General features: G+C 44.6%; 1 protein-coding gene across 1 annotated transcript in view; it reads left to right on the top strand.

Annotated features, from left to right (window-relative positions):
* The window catches only part of nbas (NBAS subunit of NRZ tethering complex), a 381,349-nt gene that overhangs the window by 111,117 nt on the left and 242,520 nt on the right, over positions 1 to 27,712 (top strand). Inside the window, exons 23-28 of the mRNA XM_072498805.1 lie at positions 5,374 to 5,527; positions 12,325 to 12,510; positions 13,715 to 13,888; positions 14,641 to 14,774; positions 19,968 to 20,030; positions 27,488 to 27,610. Of these exons, the coding sequence (XP_072354906.1) occupies positions 5,374 to 5,527; positions 12,325 to 12,510; positions 13,715 to 13,888; positions 14,641 to 14,774; positions 19,968 to 20,030; positions 27,488 to 27,610 (834 nt within the window). The remainder of the gene's footprint in view (positions 1 to 5,373; positions 5,528 to 12,324; positions 12,511 to 13,714; positions 13,889 to 14,640; positions 14,775 to 19,967; positions 20,031 to 27,487; positions 27,611 to 27,712) is intronic.

The following is a 27,712-nucleotide window of genomic DNA, read 5'->3' as shown; positions in this document are numbered from 1 at the left end:
GCTCCCCTGGATGCACCACAAACAGCTCACTCTTTCCCATGTTCAATTTATACCCTGAAAAATCCCCAAACTCCCCAAGTATCCGCATTATTTCTGGCATCCCCTCCGCTGGATCCGCCACATATAGTAGCAGATCATCCGCATATAAAGATACCCGGTGTTCTTCTCCTCCCCTAAGTATTCCCCTCCATCCCTTGGAACCTCTCAGCGCTATCGCCAGGGGCTCAATCGCCAGTGCAAACAGTAATGGGGACAGAGGACATCCCTGCCTTGTCCCTCTATGGAGCCGAAAATATGCCGATCCCCGTCCATTCGTGACCACACTCGCCACTGGGGCCCTATACAACAGCTGCACCCATCTAACATACCCCTCTCCGAACCCAAATCTCCTCAACACCTCCCACAGATAATCCCACTCCACTCTATCAAATGCTTTCTCGGCATCCATCGCCACTACTATCTCCGTTTCACCCTCTGGTGGGGCCATCATCATTACCCCTAACAACCTCCGTATGTTCGTGTTCAGCTGTCTCCCCTTCACAAACCCAGTTTGGTCCTCATGAACCACCCCCGGGACACATTCCTCTATTCTCATTGCCATTACCTTGGCCAAGACCTTGGCATCTACATTGAGGAGGGAGATTGGTCTGTAAGGACCCGCATCATAGCGGATCCTTTTCCTTCTTTAAAAGAAGCGATATCGTTGCTTCTGACATAGTCGGGGGCAGTTGTCCCCTTTCCTTTGCCTCGTTGAAGGTCCTCGTCAGTAGCGGGGCGAGCAAGTCCAAATATTTTCTGTAAAATTCAACTGGGAATCCGTCCGGTCCCGGGGCCTTTCCCGTCTGCATGTTCCTAATTCCTTTCACCACTTCTTCTACCGTGATCTGTGCTCCCAATCCCATCCTTTCCTGCTCTTCCACCTTGGGAATTTCCAGCCGATCCAAAAACTCCATCATTCTCTCCCTCCCATCCGGGGGTTGAGCTTCATACAATTTTTTATAAAATGTCTTAAACACTTCATTCACTCTCTCCGCTCCCCGCTCCGTCTCTCCGTCTTCGTCTCTCACCCCCCCTATTTCCCTCGCTGCTCCCCTTTTCCTCAATTGGTGTGCCAGCAATCTGCTCGCCTTCTCTCCATATTCATACTGTACACCCTGCGCCTTCCTCCATTGTGCCTCTGCAGTGCCTGTGGTCAGCAAGTCAAATTCCACATGCAGCCTTTGCCTTTCCCTATACAGTCCCTCCTCCGGTGCTTCCGCATACTGTCTGTCCACCCTCAAAAGTTCTTGCAACAACCGCTCCCGTTCCTTACTCTCCTGCTTCCCTTTATGTGTCCTTATTGATATCAGCTCCCCCCTAACCACCGCCTTCAACGCCTCCCAGACCACTCCCACCTGAACCTCCCCATTGTCATTGAGTTCCAAGTACTTTTCAATGCATCCCCTCACCCTTAAGCACACCCCCTCATCCGCCATTAGTCCCATGTCCATTCTCCAGGGTGGACGCCCTCTTGTTTCCTCCCCTATCTCCAAGTCTACCCAGTGTGGGGCATGATCCAAAATGGCTATAGCCGTATATTCCGTTCCCCTCACCCTCGGGATCAATGCCCTACCCAACACAAAAAAGTCTATGCGTGAATAGACTTTATGGACATAGGAGAAAAACGAGAACTCCTTACTCCTAGGTCTACTGAATCTCCACGGGTCCACCCCTCCCATCTGCTCCATAAAATCCTTAAGCACCTTGGCTGCTGCCGGCCTCCTACCAGCCCTGGACTTCGACCTATCCAGCCTTGGTTCCAACACCGTGTTAAAGTCTCCCCCCATTATCAGCTTTCCGGTCTCTAGGTCTGGGATGCGTCCTAGCATTCGCCTCATAAAATTGGCATCGTCCCAATTCGGGGCATACACGTTTACCAACACCACCATCTCTCCCTGTAATTTGCCACTCACCATCACGTATCTGCCCCCGTTATCCGCCACTATAGTCTTTGCCTCGAACATTACCCGCTTCCCCACTAATATAGCCACCCCCCTGTTTTTCGCATCCAGCCCCGAATGGAACACCTGCCCTACCCATCCTTTGCGCAACCTAACCTGATCTATCAGTTTCAGGTGCGTTTCCTGTAACATGACCACATCTGCTTTAAGTTTCTTAAGGTGTGCGAGTACTCGTGCCCTCTTTATCGGCCCGTTAAGCCCCCTCACGTTCCACGTGATCAGCCGAGTTGGGGGGCTTCCCACCCCCCCCCCCCCCCCCCTTGCCGGTTAGCCATCATCTTTTTCCAGCTTCTCGCCCAGTTCCCACGCGGCTGTATTTCTCCCAGACGGTGCCCCCCCCGCCCATCCTTTCCCGCACCCACTCCCCCCCTTTCCCCAGCAGCAGCAACCCAGTAATTCCCCCCTCCCCCCCCCCCCCCCGCTAGACCCCCGCGAGCGTAATTACTCCCCCCATGTTGCTCCCAGAAGTCAGCAAACTCTGGCTGACCTCGGCTTCCCCCCGTGATCACGGCTCGCCCCGTGCGGCGCCCCCTCCTTCCTGCTTCTCTATTCCCGCCATAATTATCATAGCGCGGGAACCAAGCCCGCGCCTCTCCCTCGGCCACAAGAATAAAGTTAACCCGTAAACAAAACGGAGCAACTGACCAAAACATTGGTACAAAAAACACTCCATACACAGTCCAAAAAGAAAATAAATTTAGCAGCACAGACACAGAATTACTCGCCCCCAAGTTCAATGTCCTCAATCACCTGCCAGTCGCCTGTCCTTAACAAAGTTCATCGCCTCCTCTGGCAATCCGAAAGAAAGTTCTTGACCCTCATAAGTGACCCACAAACGAGGTGGGTACAACATGCCAAACTTCACCCCCTTCTTGAAGAGGGCCGATCTAACTTTGTTAAAGCTCGCTCTTCTTTTGGCCAGTTCCGTACCCAAGCCCTGGTAAATGTGCAGCTTGTTATCTTCCCATTTACAGCTCCTTGTCTGCCTGGTCCATCTCAAGATCTGTTCCTTATCCAGGAGCCGGTGCATTCATACCACCATCGCCCTTGGCGGCTCATTCATCCTCGGCTTCCTCGCATGTGCTCTATGCGCCCTGTCTACTTCCATGGGTCGAGCAAATGCACCGTCGCCCAGCAGCTTCTCCAATATACGCGCCACGTATGCCCCTGCGTCCGATCGCTCGATGCCCTCCGGGAGGCTAACGATCCTAAAATTCTGCCTGCGCGACCTGTTGTCCAAATCCTCCACCTTCTGCAGCCTTTTCTGATGGTCCCTCAACAGATCCATCTCCACTGCCATCGCGATTAGCTGGTCCTCATGCTCAGCCACCTTCTCCTCCGCCTTTGGATCGCCAGTCCCTGGGCTTCCAATCTTTGCTCCACCCAATCAATCCCCGTCTTAATTGGGCTCAGGTACTCCTGTCTGTGCTTGGCGAAACTCTCCTGAAGGAATTTCACCAGCTGCTCCGTTGACCACTGGGCCGGCAATCCCAGCTCCTGAGCCTCCGCCATGTTTTCCTGTGCTGCAGACTCCACTCTCCTCTTTGCCCAATTATCTCTTCTTTCCATACCACATCTGGTCCATGACTCCATAAACTGGTGGGGGATTTCTCTTCTCTGCCTCACCAGTCTCCAATTTTACCGATCAAATCCCCCATAAGTCGGGGGAAAAGGTACCAAATATCCACCACGAGCGGGAGCTACCAAACAAGCGACCTCTCACTCCATGGCCGCCACCGGAAGTTCCGTAATGTTCTCATTCCTGAATTGAAGCTCCTCAGAGTGCATATTGATCTCTGGATAAAATGTGAATATTATTGCACTTGTTATGACAATTTGAAATGGTTTTTAATGTCTCTTTCAAATATTTTATGAATAAAGTATATGTTTGCAAAAAAACAGCATGGATTGCAGTGATTGATGACGACAGCTCACCATCACCACCTTCTCGAGGGAAAGTGGAGATGGGCAATAAATGGTGGCCTTGCTAATGACACCCACGTTCCATGGATGAATTGTTAAGAAATGTGCCTAAACCAAACACAAGGTGCTGCTCCTCAAGTTTGAGTTTTGCTTTATTGGAATACTGCAGCAGGCCAAGGTCAGAATGGACAGAGTGGGAGCAAGACGGAGAATTGTAATGGCTGATGACTGAAAACGCAAAGTCATGTGGTGGATTGAACTGAGGTGTTCTGCTAAGCGATCATCCAGTCTGCACCTCCTCTTCTACTGGGCACTTAACTCCTGTGTTCAACAACTTTAGATTGTGACCACTGCCCTCATTTTATTTCGCTTTGTCATTTTAAAAATTCTATCCTTTGGGATGGTAGAATTTCAGAATCCTGCCATTCACACACCCAGTAGATGCACATTTTATTTATTTTGTCGTCGCATTTCCACTCTATTTGTCTTTGCACCATGAACCTTTTCAGTAATTTTACCTTTCCTGTCCTCTATCCTATGATAGGCTTTCCCTTTTGTTACTTTTCCCATTATTGCATTTCTACCGTTACCCAGTTCTGGTGAAAGGTCACAGGCCTAGCTCTGCTGATTATTTCCAACAATTTTGTTTAATTTTTCAGATTTCCAGCACCTGTAATATTTTTTTAAAACTTGTACAACTTTCAATTGTACAACTTTCCTTCTAATTTAACACTTTCCAATTTTTTTTTGTTTGTTTAAAATTGTTTACTTTGTTCTTCTTGGTTGCTATGCCAGTTGGTAGGCTGGAGCAGATTTAGGAACTCTGCACTTTTGAAGTCTTTTATTTTCAATCAATTAAAAGCTCAAATAATTACTGTGGTTTTTTGATGCATATGATTGAAGCACATTTTGCTTCCCAGTATGCTCAGCATTAAGCCTTGGAGCCTGGAAATGCTCAAATGTCTAGACTTGATTGCACTCATTAAAAATCCTGATTCATTAAGTTTCCGAATAAATAAATCCTAGTACTCGGAAAATACTATTGATGAGCTTTCTAAGCTTAAAAGGAGCCTTGAGCCAAAAGTAAAACACAAAGCTGCTTTAAAATAAACTCATTGAGATCTCTCTCTTCAGATTCTACCAGACCTTTCTGAGTATTTCCAGCATTTTCTGTCCTTATTTCAGATTTACAGCTTTTTCAGTGCCATGTGCCTAATCCAAAATAAAGTTTGCTTTACTATTTATTTTTGATAAACATTTTACAACAAGTGCCGTTATTTGACAGTTCATGCTCACAATCAGAACTTTGATATGATGAATATCAATGAAGTACATGAAGACATGATGAGCTTCCTTTGTTTATAGGTGAATAGCTTGTCGGTCAGTGTACTTCTGTGTGTATGACTTCTGTTTCATCTGATAAAATGTGATGTTTGTTCCATTCCTGAAGAATGGTCATAGACTGCAGCCCACAAGATGTCGCTGAATTTCTTTATGAAGAACAGTCTGAACTGTTGAGGTACAGAACAACAGAGCCCTCTGTTGAGTGTCTCAGTCAGTGGTACCAGAAGCGAGCAGAGGAGATTGAGAGCTACTCTAGGCAGGTGAGATCAAGAAAGAAAAACACGTTCACTTTTATGTTGAAATACAAATTTATAAATTTGCTGGAAATGAGATTTCTACTGCTCAAGAATGATACTTGCTAAATACTTTTATTTGCAAGGTTTTTATCAAAATATATTGAGGGTAATAAGGTGCATGAAAACTTCAGGAGCAGAATTATGAAGAATGGACGGAATAGTATTCATAATAGAAATCAAAGAAGAAATTGTGTTGATGCAAAAACTTCCTGTGGGAAGATGTACATGTTTTATTGCAACAAATGGGTTGCAGCTTCCAAGTGAGGCGACACTTAATTATAACTGCAGTGGCAGATTTGGCTTTTGAATGTTCCCGTTCTGTCTGGTGTACGACCTTGACATTAATTTGTTGAAAAGGCCGCAAGGCAAGTCTGCACTTGATTAAAATTGACATTTCACTGACATTCAGATATTCTTGAGCAGAGCTCTGTGTGTATGTGCTTTCAGTAGCATGTGAAGACCCTGTTTTTCTAAAAGTAGGTACTGCTCTTTAATTGTGATCACTGTATGAGTGCAGGCCTGCCTTCTCAACTTTGCCCCTCACCTGAGGTGTGATGATCCTCAGGTTAAATCGCCCACCAGTCAGCTCTCCCCTTCAAAGGGGAAAATAGCCAGCATGTGGTCGTCTGGGACTATGGCGACTTTACTTACTTTTATAAATGTAGCAGACTTGATGGGTTTAGTTATTTTGCCAAGGGGTTCCTCCCTTGCAGCCTGAATTTTCACCAAAAACTGTACTGCTTTTAGTGACCACATAGTGGCACCAGATCTTAATTTGTGCAAGCTATCAGTTTTAAAATTACTAGATTGCACAATGAATCTATGCCACAAAGCAATTAGCTATGAGCAGTACAGCAATTTTGCATACATTTTCTTAAGGGAAAAGGAAGAACCAACTCATTGTAACAGTAACTAAATGAAGCAGCAACTATTTTGACAATACACCATTTGTTATGTGTGAGAGCAAGTGCTTGAGTGGATCAGTTTTGTATTAAACAATGAAAAATTCAATAAACAGTCCTGTAATTCATTTTTGCGATGTAACTATAATTAATAGGATTCCTAACTAATGATAAATTCTGATTATTTTTTACTATATCATGTCCCTCATGAGATTCAAGAAGAACTATTTTGACAATTGAATTGAAATATGATATCATGCAATTTATGTTACATACAAAGTACTCAACATTTTTGCCATCTTGCACCAAACCACTTTGGTTAAGATTCATTGAATCGTGAGAACGTAAGAAATAGGAACAGGAGTAGTAGACCAAGGCCCTTTGAACCTGCCCTGCCAGTCAATGTGATCAAGGCTGATTCTCTGCCTCAACTCCATTGTCCCACCTATTGTCCATTTCCCTTGATTCCCTGAGTGACCAAAAACCTGTCCATCTCAGTCTGAAATGTATTCCGTTATGAAGCACCCTCAATCCTCTGGGGTTGAAAGTTCCAAAGATTCACAACCCTTTGCATGAAAACAGTTCTCTTCATCTCAGTCCTAAATGTTTGACTCCTTGTTTTAATTTCCTCAGTCAGGGGAAACAACCATGTGTCTGCCTGTTTCAGAATTGTGTGTGTTTCGATGAGATCACCTCTCATCCTTCTAAAATCTGGAGAGTGTAGGCCCGATTTACTCGCTTCCCAGGAACCAATTTAATCAGGTTTCACTGTGCCATCTCCAAGGCAAAATATCCTTTCTTAATATGGAGACCAAAACTGATCACAGTATTCCAGTAGTGGTCTCACCAAAGCCCTCTACAATTGTAGCCTAAAATCACAGGACGGGAACATTCGGCCTATTGGTCCATGCTGGTGCTTGCTAGATCAATCTATTTGTGTCCATTCACCCTCTCCATTACTGTAGCCCTGCAAAATTATTTCACTCAAATGGCAATTCAATTTCCTTTTGAAATAATTCATAGTTTTTGCTTTCAGCACCCTTGTAGGCAGCAAGTTCGAGGGCATCGAAGTGCTTATATTTGTGGATCACGATTATCGCTTGACTTTTTTTGAATCACTGACTGGATTATATTGATCTATCCTATTCATCTTGCTTCCAAATATCTGGTTGAAGCCCAGTTCAAACAAACAGCAGTAGAATATTACATTAGAAAAAAATGTTGCCAATTACATGAAATATTTAATTCCACCCTGCCCCTCTCTTTCTCCCCACCCCCCTCCCCCCACCCCACCCCACTAAATTTGGCATCTCATCTTCAGGAAAATAATTACTATGCAAGAGAAATGCTGCCACATTTTGAATCTAGCTCTGCATGTAGACATGAAAGAAATGTCAACGATGCTGAACGCATAGAGGAGAGTGGCTGTTTTTTTAATTAAACTACAATGCCTCAAGATGAGCACACAGGGGTAATGAAATGGAAAGCTGCTGGTGATCATTTTTACCCTCTTTGTGACATCTACATGTATTCCAGTTCTTTGCAATGAAAAATGATGTGCATGTAATACAATGATAATTCTAAATCCTTTCACTTTGGAAAGATTATTTTTAAGCTCTGGGAACATGCAGCCCTTGTCTCATAATACCTTCTTAAATTTAAGCAATTCTAAATTGCTGAGAAATCATCAGATGAATTGTCAAACTAACAACTTTTCCTGAATCAATGGTATTTCTAGAATTAAGACAAGCAACTTCAATCCTTATCTCGTTTCATTTCACTGCCAAAGGCCTAAAAGTTTTGAGATAGCTTTCAGTTTGCTGTGCTTTTAACTTTCAATCAAATTGGCCTGATCATTGATTTTTTTCTTTTATATTAAGAAAATATGACCTCCTGCCGATCTTCTTGCCAAAGGCATTTTTCAAGGAGGTTGAAAAGATGATTACCTTGTTTTCGGGCGGGGGCGGGGGTGGGGGTTGGGGGTGGGTGGGGTGGGGGGGGGGGGGGGGAGGTGGCTAGGATTAGGAAGGTGCTGTTGCAGAAAGAACAGTCAGGGGGGTTCAGTCTTCTGAATTTACCATATTATTACTGGGCGGCGAACGCGAAGAAGGTGAGGAGCTGGGTTAGGTGGGGGGGGGGGGGGGGGGGGAGACTCCCAGTGGGTTAGAATGGAGGAGAGTCTGTAGGGGATCGGGGCTGAGGGTGTTGGCAAAAGCGTCACCCCGATGGCCCGGGGAAATACTCGAAGTCCGGGAATAGTAGCGACGTTGAAAATCTGGAGGCAGTTGCGCCAGCATTCAGGCTGGGGGAGGGGGTCAAGGGAATTGCCGGGGGAATCACAGATTTGAGCCCGGGAAGTGGGATGGGAGGAGAACGGAGTCAGGGCATTAGAATATTTGTTTCTAGGGGGCCGGTTTGCAGGATTGAAGGAGCAGGGAGCGAAATATGGGTTGGGTCAGGGGGAACTGTTCAGGTATATGCAGGTCCGAGATTTCGCTAAGATGGAGATATAGAGCTTTCCGGTGGCGCCGGCCTCCACACTGTTGGAGGAAGTGCTGACGGCAGGGGCAATGGAGAAGGGGGTGGTGTCGGCGATTTATTGAGCAATTCTGGGAGAAGAGAAGGCACCGCTGGAGGGGATTAAGGCAAAGTGGGAGGAAGAGTTGGGAGAGGGCATGGAGGAGGGGTTGTGGTGGGAGGTGCTCCGGAGGATTAATGCCTCAACTTTGTGCGCGAGATTGGGGCTGTTACAACTGAAGGTGGTGTATAGGGCGCACCTCACAAAGATGAGGATGAGCCGACTCTTTGAGGGGGTAGAGGATGTTTGTGAGCGTTGTGGGGGGCCCCCCCGCAAACCACATTCATATGTTTTGGTCTTGTCCAAAGCTAGAGGGGTATTCGAGGGTGGTGTTCAGGGTAATTTCAAAGGTGGTACATGTGAGGCTTGAGCTGGGTCCTCTGGAGGCTAGATTTGGGGTATCGGATCGGTATCGGTTGGAAGCGGGTGGGGAGGCCGATGTTTTGGCCTTCGTCTCGCTGATCGCCCGAAGGCGGATCCTGTTGGGGTGGAGGTCAGTTTCTCCACCCTGTGCCCTGCCATAGCTGGGGTACCTGTTGGAGTTTTTAAACACTCGAGAAGGTGAAGTTTGAGTTGAGGGAAGGATGGAAGGGCTCTACAACTCATGGGCTTTCAAGAATTGGATGACATCGAACATTTGGGGGGGGGGGGGCGGTTGGGGGGGTTGGACTGTGTCAGTTGTTGGTGACTATGTATGGGTGGATGGTGGATTCCTGAAACCTTTTCTTTGATGTTTGTATTTAAAATGTTAAGGGGTGTTTGGGGGTTCGTGGGAGGGAGGAACTGTTGGCTAGGGGATTGACATTGTATTTTTTACCATTGATTGTTTGTTGGTGGGTGTAAATTTGGATGAAAATGTGAAAAAGGAGGAGAATAACAATATTTAATTAAAAAAAAAGAAAATATGACCTATTCGTTGAGAGGAAATTTTGCTTCATACATGTTGTTATCTTGATTGATTCCATCTTTCTAAATATGTTTTCCTGTGAGGTTCTGTTTGTATATTCACTTTGGCTTCTTTTGGTGTCTTAACTGTCCTGAGTCTGTTTATTTTCTTTCTATTATTCATTTCCTATTAGACATTCCGGCAGGAAAAAACTGAAGCTAAACAGTTTGTAATCTGATTGTATTTTTTTCTAAATTGGGGATTGAGGGATATAGTGAATTTATTTTGCGCTAATTGTAACTGTCTTTGCCCATCATTTATGGTGAAGCCAATGGGGAAAAGAAGGGTTCAGATGAAGTGATGGTTGGAATCTCCCCAAGTATGCTTTCCTTGCATCACAGTTTTTTCATTTTGTTATAATGTAATCCTTCAGGAAAATCAAATTATTGTTACAGTTAGGTGAGAAGGGAGCAAATGACACCCCTCTTTTCCCACACCTCGTTTGACCATAACTGTGTTTTTGAAAAGGATATGTTTGCCGATTCATTGAATGTTTAACTGTTTACCTGTAGTAACTGTAAAAGACAGACAGGTTTTCTTGTAAGTTTTAAAGAAAAAGAGTAGTATTTATTGCATTTAACAACTGATCTAAATAAAAATAATAATGCTCCGACTTTCAAACACTCATTCATTCAAGGGTTCACATGCGCACACACGTAAGTTATAGGTTAGGTAGTTTAAAAGTTTAATGATAGTCAGTGCTATACGGATCTTGTATTTGATTACTTTGATGGTTTCAGATTGTAGACTGATGACTTGGATGGTTTCAGCTTGGGCTCAGTATCTTTTTGGGTGCTGTGTGAAATGATTTACAGATGTTAACAGACTATATCTTCTGGAGCCAGCAGCATCTGCATGGATTCTTAAAGCACTGCCTGTAATGCGTGTGGATCAAACAACTGGCTGGACTTGGGCTGGAAGGAGAGAAAGAGATAGTATTCACTCAAGATCTGCCTCTTCTAACCTCTGACCTGGAGATAAACAGTTTATTTAACACAAATAGGATTAGTTCGCTCATCATATGATCCCCTCTCACCAACTGACCATTTACCAAACATGGTCATACCAAATCCATGGCTTAGACATGATCAGATTATGGCTGGAAAAGTTCCCTTTTCAGCCAGGGTTCATTGTTCAAAGTGATTGCTCCACATCCAGTTAGACATACAAATGTTTGTCTGGCTGTTTTGTGAATGGCTCAGGAGATAGGCCATTCACATTCATCTCAGGTGATTGCCTCAAATGAGTTCTTCCAGACAGTCTGGCTCCGTCACAATGGCTTTGGTTAACCTGTCGGGTACAACTGTTAATGTTTGGTCATCTTAAAAGTTGCTTCAATAATACGTCATTGAAATGCAGTTGTTCTGCCCTTTTAAAATTCAGCCCAATAATTACATGAAGTCATTTCAATATAAGGCTTGGCTTTATAACAACAGGAAAACTTGGTTTATATGATGCAAACATGCTACAAAATGTGAGCACTGTGCAGCAGAAGTAGCATTGTTTACAACAAATATGAACTAAGATTTTGAATAAAGACACAACAGTGCAGTTCCTTTTGGCATGGAACCAATATGCTGATCATGCAATAAACATTTCTGAAGATATTAGATAAAATAATTGTAGCATGCAACATGTTGACATGGGGGAATTAGTTACTCAATGTTTATGTAGCAGAATTGATTTTGTTGTTAAAACCACTAAATAAATACTGTTATTTCAATCGTTAGGATACCAAAGCAGCACGGTGCAAAAATAATCAATTACTAATACATTTTATATATATGTTGACATATTTAGAGTTTTAATGGAAATAGCGTATGTTATCTTAAGAAATGAATTCATAGAGTATATACCATGTCATTCTTAATACTTGCAGGTTACTACTGAAGGGTAATATCCACCCACAAGATAATTATCTACTCACCTATTCAAAGTAGTGAATTTCACTTATTCACAACTCCAGCTCTGCATCTCATTTCCTTTTCCCTCACTTATGGGACCTGGATTAAAATCCTGCTCCACCTCATTGTGTGCAACTCCTGCTTCTGTTTTGTTGAAGGGTCATGGATGAAATGAGTGCAGTAGTCTGCAGCATATAATGCCTGATAATTCACAAACTGATAAAATGATAATCTCATTGAGTTTGTGAAATGGAAGAATTGTTATTTGGTGATTTGGATATTGCTATAAATGTGTGTTAAAATGGAGTGGCGTAAAGCATCGAATCCAACAGATAAAAGGGATAGAGAACTGAAAAACTAATGATTTTCATGAATTATCCATGACAAAAACTTGTGATCAATTTTAATATTGCTCTGTATCCTGCCTTTAGGTGGATTGTGCCTTATCTCTAGTACGCCTTGGCAAGGAGAGGAACATCCCTGGATTAGAGGTTCTCTGTGATGATCTGATCACTCTGGAAACCCTTGTATATGAAGCAGGGGCAGATCCAACTCTTTCGCTGAAGGAACTGCAACAGATGAAAGAAATTGATCAACTGAGGCAATTACTGATCAATGTAGGATGTACAAACGTGATTTCATTAAGTTTTTATTTTCTGATGTTTTGTGTCACTGCCATGCTTTTCAATATTAACTTTCAAAAACAATTCCTATGAAAAGATTTCATTTACAATGATTTAGTAAAAAACTATGATACCCACATTGTTCTCCATGAATAAAGCAAGGATGGCGAACTTGTTCCCAAGCTTTTGCCAACTCCACTTGAACCATTGTAACAAAGGGTGACATTTAATAGTCGTGCCAAGGGTCCGTTTACCAGTTGGAAAACAATATCACAGTACCACTGTATCCATTTTCGGGAGGACCAGTGGGATTAGGTTCCAATTTGGTATTTAGATTCTTATCTTCAGTCTTTCCTACCTCTAAGCTCAGAGGAGAATTCCTCCGCTCCCTGTGAAATCTTATGCGGGGAAATGTCAGCATCTTGCAGAACCTCCACGGATGTTGGCCACTGTTGGTACTGCAGAAAACCCAGTCATGAGATCAGCAATAGAGCTCCAGGAATAGAGTGCGCAGAAAAGGTTTGCCAGTGTCGGGCTGCGAGGCCCCCTGCAAGGGGATAGGTTTGTTAGGATTTAGGCCAAGTGGTGATCTTTACCCATGCGCGACCATTGCTTCCAGCAGGTCACTCATGGGCTGCCCAAGTTGAAGGGAACCCTCACATTAAATTCTGTCCAGTGTATGCAGGGCTTCTTGACAGTGACTTGTTTATTTCCCCCACGCCCTCACCAGTATGGAATGCAAACTTTATGTAGTTATGAACTAACCAGTGTCTAACCATTCCATGCAACAGCACTGTAGATTGATGGATGTGTTATATTTTCACAAATTATTTTGACAATTTATCTTGGGAGCGATTCTCTGCCCGGGATAGTGGGGGTGGGGAAAGGGGGCTGAGTTCTCACTTGAGATAGGGGATCTCTGTGAGGACTGGGTTCTTCACATCACTTTGTCAGCGGGCTCCAAAAAATGACTAAGTGTGGGAGAATTGCAATTGGAATCTCGCCGGAACAGTCTTTAGAATTTGCACCGGATTTCCCGCCCAAAATGACAGTCCTTTTTTGGAAGAAATCTGCCCCTCATTTTTAGTTTATTCAAAAGTAATGACATTGTGCTAAGCTTCTTAAAGATGTTTAACTTTTCCCTTCCACCAAAAGAGTACGTTATTTAATTTAATGTTTTTCTTTTCTATCCCTTTAGTCCTCTGAGGAAATGTATATAAAGAATGTGTACCAGTGGGTGGTTCCATTCCTGCACCGCTGCGAGAGTAAAAATACAGGACTTGCAGATGAACTGCTAAAAGAGTACTTAGTAACAGAGGCAAAAGAGGATTTAAAATACCCTTTGAAGATATTTCAGCAATCTAAACCTGACGTATGTTTGTTGCTGCTATTTGTTTGACTAGTTGCTTTAATAAAAATGAACTGTTTGTTATTTTTAATTGTTGCTCTGTGACTTCTGTACCATATGTCATTCCCTGACCAAGGGCACAGTTTAAGCAGCCAGTTCCTAGGTCTGTGCTGCATTGTTCAAGTACTTGTTTCTATCCCTTTAGGAAAATGATTGGCATAAGCGCCTCTTTGACATTTCTGAAATAGGGAATTGTAGAAAGGAACCTTTGACTTGGTGTGACACAGCACATTGTCATAACGGTGTCATTTCATTTCTGGTGGGATTCTATTTTACAATTAATAGGTCATCTAAATTGAAATGTGCAGAATCATACACAATTTCTACTGTTCATTTAGTTACTGAGACAGTATGAAATAAGGGATACTTAATGTAAGAATTATGGTCAAATTACCAGGCGAGCAGTGTTCTTAGCTTCATACCAATAATTGCATAGTGTCTAGTTTGTTCATCTTTGGGAGTCTCTAGATTTTGCGTATTTGATGTTTTGCTTGTCTGTTTTAATAGTGTTGGTTGATTTCTTAATTTTGTTATTTGCTTACCCAAATGTTTAAACTCAATTGAGTAACTTGCCTTTTTTACGTCAATTTGGATGCTTTTCATTTTTAAGAACAACATAATAAGCAATAAGGACTACAAGTTATAAAATTAGCATTTTTCTTTCTAAAATACAACAGAAATTTGGTTTATTCCATCCCTCTTCTTTTTTCAATTAGTGCCAGCAAAAAATTATTCCTGACCATCACCAGTTAATGGCAGTAGCCCTGGATTGTCTCTACAACTGTGATCGAGATAATCAGCTGTCTCTCTGTTATGATGTGCTTGAATGTTTACCACAGAGAGGTTTTGGGTAAGTATCAAAACTGCGAAGATTTATAAGTTGGTTGATTTGTAAGAAAACAATAATTATTCAGAAAGCCATCAATAAAAGCAAATAATTGCCATTATACTCTCTCTTCTATCTCAGATATTTCCAAAAAGGGTACTGATTTTTTTGCTTGTGATTGAGGTTCATGGCATGACAAATATCTTGCCATGGGGCAGGCAGAGGAATTCGGGAAATAATTATTATTCCTAATGGAGTAGTTGAGGCAACTGGCAGAGATGCATTTAAGGGGAAGATTTCGTAGATCGGTGGTGGGTAACGTGCAGCCGGGGTCACCTGCGGCCCATCTGGATTCTGAATGCGGACCACGAGACATTTTGTTGATTGTTGCCCATGTGCGGGATTGTCACATTCAGTTGATTTACATTCATGTAGTTTTTTTCCTCCCAGTATAACTGAAGGGATACGCATGGAAAGCAAGGGCACGTGAAGGGAGGTGCAAGCTGATCGCGCACAACATTGACTGTGTGAGCCATGTGTTCCCTCTGTGTGCAAAGTGTAAAACATTTTTTTTACCGTTTCAAGTTGCTAGTTCTATCCATATATAAATGATTCAGAATTTTCTATTACTTCTGAAAGATTTGGCTTGCATTAAATGTATTTAGTCTTATTCATGGGGCATAGTTAGTGAACAAGCTGATTTCAATTTTACAGCCAGCTACTAATGTGGCCCACTCACTAGCCTAGGTTGCACATTACTGCCGTAGATTGCACATGGTCCGTAAAGGAATAGAAGGATATGTGTGGGAAGTTAGATGAAAAAGGGTGGAAGGACACCTGTGTGAATTATAAACACTGGGATGAACCCATAATATTAGGAACGTGGAACAGGAGTAGTTTATTTGGCCCATCGAACCTGGTTCGCCATTCAATTAGATCATGGCTGATAAATACCTCAACACCATTCTGTTGCACTATCTCCAAATCTCATGGTGCATTCTTTCCTGTCTTAATTTTTGAATTCTTCATTTATGATAGATAATACAGATAATTATTGCAGCTCACAAACTGGCCTAAGAAGACAGTGGCACCACGGCTGGCTCTGATGTTCAGAAGGGAGGGTCAAAGCGCAGAAGAGTAATAGTTATAGGGGACTCTATAGTCAGGGGAACAGATAGGCGCTTCTGTGGACGTGAAAGAGACTCCAGGATGGTATGTTGCCTCCCTGGTGCCAGGGTCCAGGATGTCTCTGAACGGGTAGAGGGAATCCTGAAGGGGGAGGGCAAACAGGTGGAGGTCGTTGTACATATTGGTACTAACGACATAGGCAGGAAGGGGCATGAGGTCCTGCAGCAGGAGTTCAGGGAGCTAGGCAGAAAGTTAAAAGACAGGACCTCGAGGGTTGTAATCTCGGGATTACTCCCTGTGCCACGTGCCAGTGAGGCTAGAAATAGGAAGATAGAGCAGACAAACACGTGGCTAAACAGCTGGTGTAGGAGGGAGGGTTTCTGTTATCTGGACCACTGGGAGCTCTTCCGGGGCAGGTGTGACCTGTATAAGATGGACGGGTTGCATCTAAACCGGAGAGGCATAAATATCCTGGCCGCGAGATTTGCTAGTGTCACACGGGAGGGTTTAAACTAGTATGGCAGGGGGGTGGGCACGGGAGCAATAGGTCAGAAGGTGAGAGCGTTGAGGGAGAACTAGGGAATAGGGACAGTGTGGCTCTGAGGCAGAGCAGACGGGGAGAAGTTGCTGAACACAGCGGGTCTGGTGGCCTGAAGTGCATATGTTTTAATGCAAGGAGCATTACGGGTAAGGCAGATGAACTTAGAGCTTGGATTACTACTTGGAACTATGATGTTGTTGCCATTACAGAGACCTGGTTGAGGGAAGGGCAGGATTGGCAGCTAAACGTTCCAGGATTTAGATGTTTCAGGCGGGATAGAGGGGGATGTAAAAGGGGAGGCGGAGTTGCGCTACTTGTTCAGGAGAGTATCACAGCTATACAGCGAGAGGACACCTCAGAGGGCAGTGAGGCTATATGGGTAGAGATCAGGAATAAGAAGGGTGCAGTCACAATGTTGGGGGTATACTACAGGCCTCCCAACAGCCAGCGGGAGATAGAGGAGCAGATAGGTAGACAGATTTTGGAAAAGAGTAAAAACAACAGGGTTGTGGTGATGGGAGACTTCAACTTCCCCAATATTGACTGGGACTCACTTAGTGCCAGGGGCTTAGACGGGGCAGAGTTTGTAAGGAGCATCCAGGAGGGCTTCTTAAAACAATATGTAAACAGTCCAACTAGGGAAGAGGCGGTACTGGACCTGGTATTGGGGAATGAGCCCGGCCAGGTGGTAGATGTTTCAGTAGGGGAGCATTTCGGCAACAGTGACCACAATTCAGTAAGTTTTAAAGTACTGGTGGACAAGGATAAGAGTGGTCCGAGGATGAATGTGCTAAATTGGGGGAAGGCTAATTATAACAATATTAGGCGGGAACTGAAGAACATAGATTGGGGGCGGATGTTTGAGGGCAAATCAACATCTGACATGTGGGAGGCTTTCAAGTGTCAGTTGATAGGAATACAGGACAGGCATGTTCCTGTGAGGAAGAAAGATAAATACGGCAATTTTCGGGAACCTTGGATGACGAATGATATTGTAGGCCTCGTCAAAAAGAAAAAGGAGGCATTTGTCAGGGCTAAAAGGCTGGGAACAGACGAAGCCTGTGTGGCATATAAGGAAAGTAGGAAGGAACTTAAGCAAGGAGTCAGGAGGGCTAGAAGGGGTCACGAAAAGTCATTGGCAAATAGGGTTAAGGAAAATCCCAAGGCTTTTTACACGTACATAAAAAGCAAGAGGGTAGCCAGGGAAAGGGTTGGCCCACTGAAGGATAGGCAAGGGAATCTATGTGTGGAGCCAGAGGAAATGGGCGAGGTACTAAATGAATACTTTGCATCAGTATTCACCAAAGAGAAGGAATTGGTAGATGTTGAGTCTGGAGAAGGGGGTGTAGATAGCCTGGGTCACATTGTGATCCAAAAAGACGAGGTGTTGGGTGTCTTAAAAAATATTAAGGTAGATAAGTCCCCAGGGCCGGATGGGATCTACCCCAGAATACTGAAGGAGGCTGGAGAGGAAATTGCTGAGGCCTTGACAGAAATCTTTGGATCCTCGCTGTCTTCAGGGGATGTCCCGGAGGACTGGAGAATAGCCAATGTTGTTCCTCTGTTTAAGAAGGGTGGCAGGGATAATCCCGGGAACTACAGGCCGGTGAGCCTTACTTCAGTGGTAGGGAAATTACTGGAGAGAATTCTTCGAGACAGGATCTACTCCCATTTGGAAGCAAATGGACGTATTAGTGAGAGGCAGCACGGTTTTGTGAAGGGGAGGTCGTGTCTCACTAACTTGATAGAGTTTTTCGAGGAGGTCACTAAGATGATTGATGCAGGTAGGGCAGTAGATGTTGTCTATATGGACTTCAGTAAGGCCTTTGACAAGGTCCCTCATGGTAGACTAGTACAAAAGGTGAAGTCACACGGGATCAGGGGTGAACTGGCAAGGTGGATACAGAACTGGCTAGGCCATAGAAGGCAGAGGGTAGCAATGGAGGGATGCTTTTCTAATTGGAGGGCTGTGACCAGTGGTGTTCCACAGGGATCAGTGCTGGGACCTTTGCTCTTTGTAGTATATATAAATGATTTGGAGGAAAATGTAACTGGTCTGATTAGTAAGTTTGCAGACGACACAAAGGTTGGTGGAATTGCGGATAGCGATGAGGACTGTCTGAGGATACAGCAGGATTTAGATTGTCTGGAGACTTGGGCGGAGAGATGGCAGATGGAGTTTAACCTGGACAAATGTGAGGTAATGCATTTTGGAAGGGCTAATGCAGGTAGGGAATATACAGTGAATGGTAGAACCCTCAAGAGTATTGAAAGTCAAAGAGATCTAGGAGTACAGGTCCACAGATCACTGAAAGGGGCTACACAGGTGGAGAAGGTAGTCAAGAAGGCATACGGCATGCTTGCCTTCATTGGCCGGGGCATTGAGTATAAGAATTGGCAAGTCATGTTGCAGCTGTATAGAACCTTAGTTAGGCCACACTTGGAGTATAGTGTTCAATTCTGGTCGCCACACTACCAGAAGGATGTGGAGGCTTTAGAGAGGGTGCAGAAGAGATTTACCAGAATGTTGCCTGGTATGGAGGGCATAAGCTATGAGGAGCGATTGAATAAACTCGGTTTGTTCTCACTGGAACGAAGGAGGTTGAGGGGCGACCTGATAGAGGTATACAAAATTATGAGGGGCATAGACAGAGTGGATAGTCAGAGGCTTTTCCCCAGGGTAGAGGGGTCAATTACTAGGGGGCATAGGTTTAAGGTGAGAGGGGCAAAGTTTAGAGTAGATGTACGAGGCAAGTTTTTTACGCAGAGGGTAGTGGGTGCCTGGAACTCACTACCGGAGGAGGTAGTGGAGGCAGGGACGATAGGGACATTTAAGGGGCATCTTGACAAATATATGAATAGGATGGGAATAGAAGGATACGGACCCAGGAAGTGTAGAAGATTGTAGTTTAGTCGGGCAGTATGGTCGGCACGGGCTTGGAGGGCCGAAGGGCCTGTTCCTGTGCTGTACATTTCTTTGTTCTTTGTTCTTTGTTGACATCCTCCAAATGTTGATAGCAATATCTGTCGCACCTTACAAGCATAATACCACTTGAAACTTCTGTAATTATAATCACTCATTTTCTTTATCCAGCTTCCCATGATTCAGATATTGAAAGTAATTTCTCTTGCACGAGTGCTAAATATATTTTATTACAGTTGTATTTTTATACAGACCCCTTGCTTTGAGTAAAACCATGTCCAAGCAAAGGTTTGCCAGGAGGTTAATAGAATGTATTGCATGATGATGATAACCTGTAACGTTAAGGTTATTTTGAACTCTTTTCAATTGGTTTCTCAGCTAAAGTATGTATGTTTTGACAAAATATCCCATCTTCCGCCTAGTGTACCATTAGGTCAAAACCTTGAGTTGTTGGCGGGGGGAGGGGGTTGTAACGAAAAGTTGACACTTATGTTAGGTAATTGCTCTGCAGTTTTGTACAAAATAGAGCCATATGTAGTGGTACTATCACTAGAATGTGAAACCAGAAATTATCAGCAAGTTAATTGCAGGTATTTACTTTTTTTCCATTTTGTTTTTATTACAGCCACGAAACAGAAGTGACAAAAACTCTACACGATCAGGTTGACTTGTTGGAACAACACCTAAGGTAGAATTTAACCGTTCCTGAATTGTACTTCCACTTTTTAAAAAAGACACAAAGCTAAAAACGTACTCGTGTAATTTCAGTAATAAATTGCAATGCAAATATGTATTTGCATTTTCCTCCCTGTTTTGAAGTAGTAATAGTGACAGGATATTTCCTTTCTGCATTTTTTCACTATTCCCACTTCACTTCATCCATCTCTAGTTTGCTCCAATGTAGTGCGAAGCTGGGCTTAGGAAAGAGATTCGTAACAATAACCATGTGGGAAGGAGAAACATTAGAAGCTGGATTCAAGTCTCATGAATTTTTCTTGTTTGCAGAGTCCCAAAAGAAGAAAATCTTTTTTAATGATGGGGAAGAATAAAATAATGATAAATCTAGGCAATGAAACCATTCACTCCATTCCACTTTGCCACAAACTGATACAAATGTGAAGTTTATAAGTTTGCTTTTGTCTTGGAACTGTCTGTTTAATTTGGATAACATCAAATACTGAAAGGGGCCATGCGACCTGCTCCGAATCCTGCTTGACAACGTGCCTAGATGGCTTATTTGAAATGGGAACAGTGATGAGCCCAGATTAATTTATTGAGAAGAAGGTGGAAGATGTTTATGTGTGTTTTCAATGGCAAGGGCATCTTGGTCTCCATGTCTCGCAGGCAGGTGTTAGGAAGGTAAGGTTGTGTAGATTGTTATAATTTAAACTGTCTATTTAATTTCAAGATAAAATGGAGTTGGGGGTTGTAATGATTCCCACAAAACCCATGGGAACGACCCGATTTATTTCCTCGTGGAGCTGGTGGGATACGAGCTCCCCAGCTAGGGGCGAACGTCTAATTAAAACTCATTAAAACCCACCAAGAAAAACCAGCCAGAAAGGGAACCGACCGACATCTTCGGATGGTCGCAGCTGGGACGTGATGTACTTCCTGTTGCTTTGCTTTGGCTTGTTGAATGAATCTTCCTATTTAAATTCTTTGCGGGACCCCTGTAATTGTAATACTGACAAAAAGGAAAAACAGAACCACAGGCAGCGATTCTGGATGTCCAGACCACGGATGAATATAGCTACAGAGGAGCAAGGTCAGAGCAGATTTAAAACTGCCGCTCTTTGGGAGACTCTATGCTTTTGACACGAGTGTAGAAGACTGGGCCCTGTACGCTGAGCGAATGCTTTACCTTTTTCGGGCGAATACCATTAAAGAGGATGACCACCAGAAGGTGATACTCCTGCCCGTCTGTGGGGATCCTACCTTTACCATCATCAAAAACTGACCCACCCTGCGGCCCCAGATTGCAAAAATTTGACGAATTGGACCATTATGACCCCAAACGATCGGTAATTGTCCAAAGATACAGGTTCAATACGGCCGGAAGAACCCCGGGGAGTCAGTCACAGAATCTTTGGCACATCTGCGCAAGCTGACCGAGCATTGCAATTATGGGCCATCACTTCTGGAGCTGCTGAGAGACCACCTTGTCTACGGAACCAACAACATGGAGACCCAACAGAAGTTGCTGGCTAAACCATCTTTGGACCAGAAAAGGGCCATAGAGATATCTCTGTCACGTGAAAACGTGAAGAAGAGAGTCCAGGAACTCCAGGTCACTCGAGATGGAAGTGAATAGTGTTGGACACCTCCCCATTCAGACGAGCAATGGCCCCTAAAGGTAGAGCTTCTGGGACCCAGCTACTGCCCAAAAAGTTGGGACCATATCTGTTTGCCGAGGGACTCCACAGCCTGGTGAGACGTCTCCCCTGAACCACAGGAGGAGGGGACACAGCAGTGCTGTACCAGTGGTCAGAGGAATCGTGGGGACCGGGAATGCCAAATCCGCCAGCAAGTATGTCACCCTGGTCTTCGGACACATGCACCTAGAGCCAGGGCTTTACAGCTGGCTCAGCCTGACAAGGAAGAGTGCATGCAGATAAACTGCATCGCCGCACCAAGGTTAATGGCCATTTGCTGCTTGAAATTAAAATTGACACTGGAGCTGTTGTTGGACGGCAAATAGATCGGCAAATGTACCAGAAAGTCTGGCCATGAATCCAATGGCTGGACCTGAGGCATAATGAGGGGACTTTGGCAATGTACACAGGAGGACTGTAGGCCATAGCGGGCATGACAATGACTCCAGTTGCCTTCGGGCAGCAGTCTTTCCGTTTGCGAATGATCGTGGTACGAGGGCCGGACCCAGTTTGTTGGGCTGCGACTGGCTCAGAGACTCCACCTGATCTGGCAGCAGATTTTTAAGATGGGCACTAGGGAAATACCTGGAGGTTTTCCAGTATGGCCTGCGAAAAATCAAGGGTGGCATGGCCAAAATTGAAGTAGACACAGAAGTCCTACCAAGGTATTTTAGGGCCGGCCCAGTTCCTTATGCCTTGTTGACGAAGGTGGATGACGAGCTCAACCGGCTGGAAAGCCTGGGAATCATTCGTCCCGTACGGTTCTCAGAGTGGCCAGCGCCTGTAAGCTGGATGCTGAAGCCAGAAAAAAACTATCACATGTGTGACAATTGCAAGTTAATAATGAATAAGGCCTCTCGGTCAGACAGGTAACCCGATGTCGCGCAAAGAGGATCTCTATGCGAAGTTGGCTGGAGGGCATTCCTTCTCAAAACTAGACGTGAGTCACGCATACCTCCATTTGGAATTAGACGCAGCATCCAGAAGGCTTGTGGCCATCGATACAAATATGCCGGACATACATTCGAGGCATCATCTGTCTGTGTGGTTTTTCAGAGGGTCATGAAAAGCATCCTCCACAGGCTTCCAAGGTGGCAATTTACTTGGATGATATTCTGAGGTCCTCAGAGGCAGGTGTATACCTGAAAAGCGGCAAGTGCGTTTTTCACGTAAAAGAGGTCACATACCTAGGGTACCGGGTCGGGTGGCTTGCACCCGATGGAGGAGAAGGTACGGGTCTCAAACAGGCTCTCACCCTGAGAATGCGACTGAACTATGGCCGTTCCTCGGACTCGTAAATTATTTCAGCAAATCCATCCCAAACTTGGCAACCATCCTGGCATCCCTGCATGCACTTCTTAAAAAAAAACACCAGGTCTGGGCATGGAGGGTTCCTCAAGCTGAGGCCTTAGCCAAGGTGAAGCGACAACTGTCATCCTCAAGACTACTGATGCATTACGACCCTTCCAGGCCATTCTTGATCACTTGATGCCTCCTCGTATGGCTTTGTGGCTATCTGTTGTCCCACCAGATAGACATTGGGACGGAGAGGCCAATGCAGAACGTAGATGCACTCGGATCGAAAAGCAAGGGCTGGCCATCATCTTCGTGGTCAAGATGTTTGATACGTTTATGGGCAATGCTTTGCGATCATAACAAATCACAGACTTGCTTGGCTTGTTCAGGGAGGACAGGGAAATTTACATCGTTGGACGCAACTATTGCCGACATACAAGTATGTGTTCAAGTATCGCCCGGGCGTGCAAATCGGATGCTTTGCGCCGACTCACATTGCCGAACATCCCTCATCCCCGTCAGTTGCAGATGATGTCATGCCGGCCTTTATTTAATGGACACTTTGCCGGTCATAGCCTCACAGATTAGTGAGTGGACGCAAAAGGACCCGACCTTAGCGAAGTTACGCCACATCGTCCTGCATCGGGAACAGCAGTGACGACTACCTGAGGAGCTGCAGGTTTCACGATAAAGCAACAAGAGCTTAGCATGGAGGACGGCATTCTCTTGTGCAGAGCCCGTGTTCTGGTCTCGAGCCAAGGCAGAAAGACCATATTACAGGAGTTGCACAATGGACACCTGGGAGTGTCGAAGATGAAGATGCTCACTAGGAACTATATATGGTGGCCAGGACTTGATGGCGACATCGAGCGGTTGGTGCAGCAATGCACCGTGTGTCAGAAATGCCAAACTGGGTACGATTGCATGCTGACTTCGCCGGACCTTTTCAAGGCTTGATGTTCCTGCTAATAGTGGATGCCCATTCAGAATGGTTGGACGTCTTCCGTTACAGATAATGATGTGGAGATGCCGGCGTTGGACTGTGGTGAGCACAGTACGAAGTCTTACAACACCAGGTTAAAGTCCAACAGGTTTGTTTCGATGTCACTAGCTTTCGGAGCGCTGCTCCTTCCTCAGGTGAATGAAGAGGTCTGTTCCAGAAACACATATATAGACAAATTCAAAGATGCCAAACAATGCTAGGAATGCGAGCATTAGCAGGTGATTAAATCTTTACAGATCCAGAGATGGGGTAACCCCAGGTTAAAGAGGTGTGAATTGTACCAAGCCAGGACAGCTTGGTACAATTCACACCTCTTTAACCTGCGGTTACCCCATCTATGGATCTGTAAAGATTTAATCACCTGCTAATGCTCGCATTCCAAGCATTGTTTGGCATCTTTGAATTTGTCTATATATGTGTTTCTGGAACAGACCCCTTCATTCACCTGAGGAAGGAGCAGCGCTCCGAAAGCTAGTGACATCGAAACAAACCTGTTGGACTTTAACCTGGTGTTGTAAGACTTCGTACTGTTCAAAAACAGTGCCCAGTGGATACCAGGACCATAGTGGGAAGGACTAGACTGGTGTCATACATGGTGAAAACCCAGGAGTGGATGGTGCAAAAGCACATAGACCATCTTAAAAGCAGGGAGCTGTACCTGGACCAGCCCCACTGGGTAAGTCATCCCTCCTGCCCATCACCCAAGGGGCAACACCCCCCAGAGACTAAGATACACGGTTGGAAGACTCCGGATCAGCCATGGAGTCACAAGCGAGCATAGTCTCGGACAGTTTCACTAGGGAGCGGTCGCTGGCCTCCAGATGATTGGTGGGGAAGCAACGCTCTCTAATGCATTGCATGCCCCCCGCCCCAGCCCCGCAACCACTGGAAATGCAACTGCGGGCAAAGCAAGGAAGGAGGCCTCCTCCACTTAATACTACCCAGGGGCTTCAGGACTTGGTGGAGGTGCGGTTTGGGGGGAGCGATGTAATAAGCTTCACGAGACCCACGGGACAACCCAATCTCTCCGTAGGGCTCGTGGAATACAAGCTTCCCCACTGAGGGGTGGAGGTCAAACAGTGGGGCTTGTTTGAACCCATCGGACTCCTGTGATTGTAATGGGAGTCTAAAGGACAGCTAATTTGCATTTCTCCCTGGATACAAGGCCCAGATGATTCATGTTTCCATGAAGATGGGCTTTGAGATGGAAAGAGTCCATAGCAAGCCATTATAATATTGGGTTACAGGATTTTTCTTAAGATATCCCTGAACATGAGTCAGATATGTCTACAGAGTGAGCCATGATATAGAGGCAGCCAGTTTCTCATGCTCACTGCGCAGATTACAGAGACTGTGTTCTTGAGGATTTAAATAAAACTGGGAGATTTGGTTAACCTTGACTCGCAGGAGATTTCTCCAGGGTAACTCTAACTGTGAAAGTCAGCTTGGGGATAAAAAGTTATTTGTTTTGAAAAGGAAATAAGCCCTTGGGAGCGATGATTCACTTTTCACTGGTTCCTGAAAAATGAAATGTTCACCTATGAGACATAAAGTACAACTGTAATGTGGAATTTTCGGTCATTTTAAAATTAATTGAGGTAACGTTTCTGTAGTTTAGCAGAAAATCTTGTCTACTAAATAGTATTTGGACAATGTTGTTGTTAGTTTGTTTGTTATAGTACAAGTCTTAAAGCTTGAAATCGTGTTGTGTGACCCTGCCAATTAGTCGCTGGATTGGCCTCTGAGGATTGTAACCAAATATTCCCAACAAACACATCTTTCCTTCCCCTCCTTTCTTACCTTTGAAAAGGGATCATTCCATCTATAATATCCTGGTCTGCTCCTCCATCACTGTTGGGACCTCCTCACCATCACATGCAAGTGCAGGAGATCCACTTATCTGCACTTTCCCACCGTACAGGTACCCAAACTCAATCCTCCCAGTGAAACAACTTACTTTACTTCTTGCAATTTAGTATACGGAATTGACTGCTCACAATGCAGTTTTCTAGATTGGGGAGATCATTCTTGTGAACCTCCTGGACCCTTTCCAAGACCAGCACATCTTTCCTTAGATATGTGGCCAAAAACTGCTCACAATACTCCAAATGGGGTCTGACCAGAGCCTCATGCAGCCTCAGAGGTGCACCTCTGGTCTTGTATTCTAGCCCTCTTGACATTGCATTTGCCTCCCTAACTGTTGACTGAACCTGCACATTAACCTTAAGAGAATTGTGAACAAGACTCCCAAATCCCTATGTGCTTCTGATTTCCTAAGCATTTCCTCATTTAGAAATGAGTCTATGCCTAAATTCCTCCTTCCAAAGTGCATAACCTCACACTTTTCCACATTGTATTTCATCTGCCACTTCATTTCCCACTCTCCTAGCCTGTCCAAATCCTTCTGCAGCCCCCTTGCTTCCTCAATACTACCTGTCCCTCTACATACCTTTGTATCATCTGCAACAATGCCTTCAGTTCCTTCTTCCAGATCATTAATGTAAATTGTGAAAACTTGTGGTCTCAGCCCCAACCCCTGAGGTACACCACTAGTCACCAGCTGCCATCCTGAAAAAGACCCCTTTATTCCCACTCTCTGTCTTCTGCCAGTCAGTCAATCCTCTATCTATGCCAGGATCTTACCCTTAACACCATGGGCTCTTAACTTATATAACAGTCTCCTGTGCGGCACCTTATCAAAGGCCTCCTGGAAATCTTTAAAAAAAAATCACGTGCACTGGTTCTCCTTTGTCTAACTTCCTTGTTACCTCCTCAAATAACTCAAAACAGATTTGTCAGACATGACCTCCCCTTGATGAAGCCGTGCTGTCTCAGTCCTATTTTATCATGCACTTCCAAGTGCTCCGCGATCTCATCTTTAATAATGGACTCTGAAATCTTACCAATGACCAAAGTCAGGCTAATCGGGCTATAATTTCCTGTCTTCTGCCTCCCTCAGTTCTGAAACAGCGGGGTTACATTAGCTACTTTCCAGTCCTCTGGGAACCTCCCTGCCTCTAGTGATTCCTGAAAGATCACCACCAATGCCTCCACAATCACCTCAAGCTATCTCTTTTAGCACCCTGGGGTGTAGTCCATCCGGTCCAGGTGATTTATCCACCTTCAGACCTTTCAGTTTCCCAGAACCTTCTCCTTAGTGATGTCCACAAGAGCTATATTATTCTCTGCTATCCAACTCACCTGTGATTCACCTCACCTCTCTGTAATCCGCAACACTCTGGCCAATCTCTGTTCCAGGTTCCAACTCGAAAAAATCTTCATTTCGTCCTGCCTCATCTGAAGTGCAGCTTTTAACTTTTCTTTTCATTGAGCTTCATCCTTGCCTGCTGCTCATAATTCCCCTTTAAAGCTTGTCATCCTGCTGGCTCCTTAATCTGCTCTGCCATAGAAAGCTACGTTTTACGTCGTGAGTTATTGCTTTAACTGATTACTTGTAATTATTTACTTTAGTGTGTCAGAAATTTTGGAAAAGCACGGACTGCAGAAACCAATTTCATTTGTCAAGAATACACAGTCAAGTCCAGAGGAGGCCCGTATGCTTATGGTGCGTTTAACCAGGCATGTTGGGCGCAAGTGAGTACATGTCAAATTGCTTTCAAATAATGGAATTTAGAGATTTGTTTCAATGTGCATTTAACCTGCTTTTGCCTTCGCCAAATCACCTGGTGCGTTGGA

Source organism: Scyliorhinus torazame, chromosome 4, assembly GCF_047496885.1.
Source record: "Scyliorhinus torazame isolate Kashiwa2021f chromosome 4, sScyTor2.1, whole genome shotgun sequence".
Lineage (NCBI taxonomy): Eukaryota > Metazoa > Chordata > Chondrichthyes > Carcharhiniformes > Scyliorhinidae > Scyliorhinus > Scyliorhinus torazame.
Note: the sequence above shows the minus strand (reverse complement) of the source record. Positions and strands in the feature narration are given on the sequence as shown.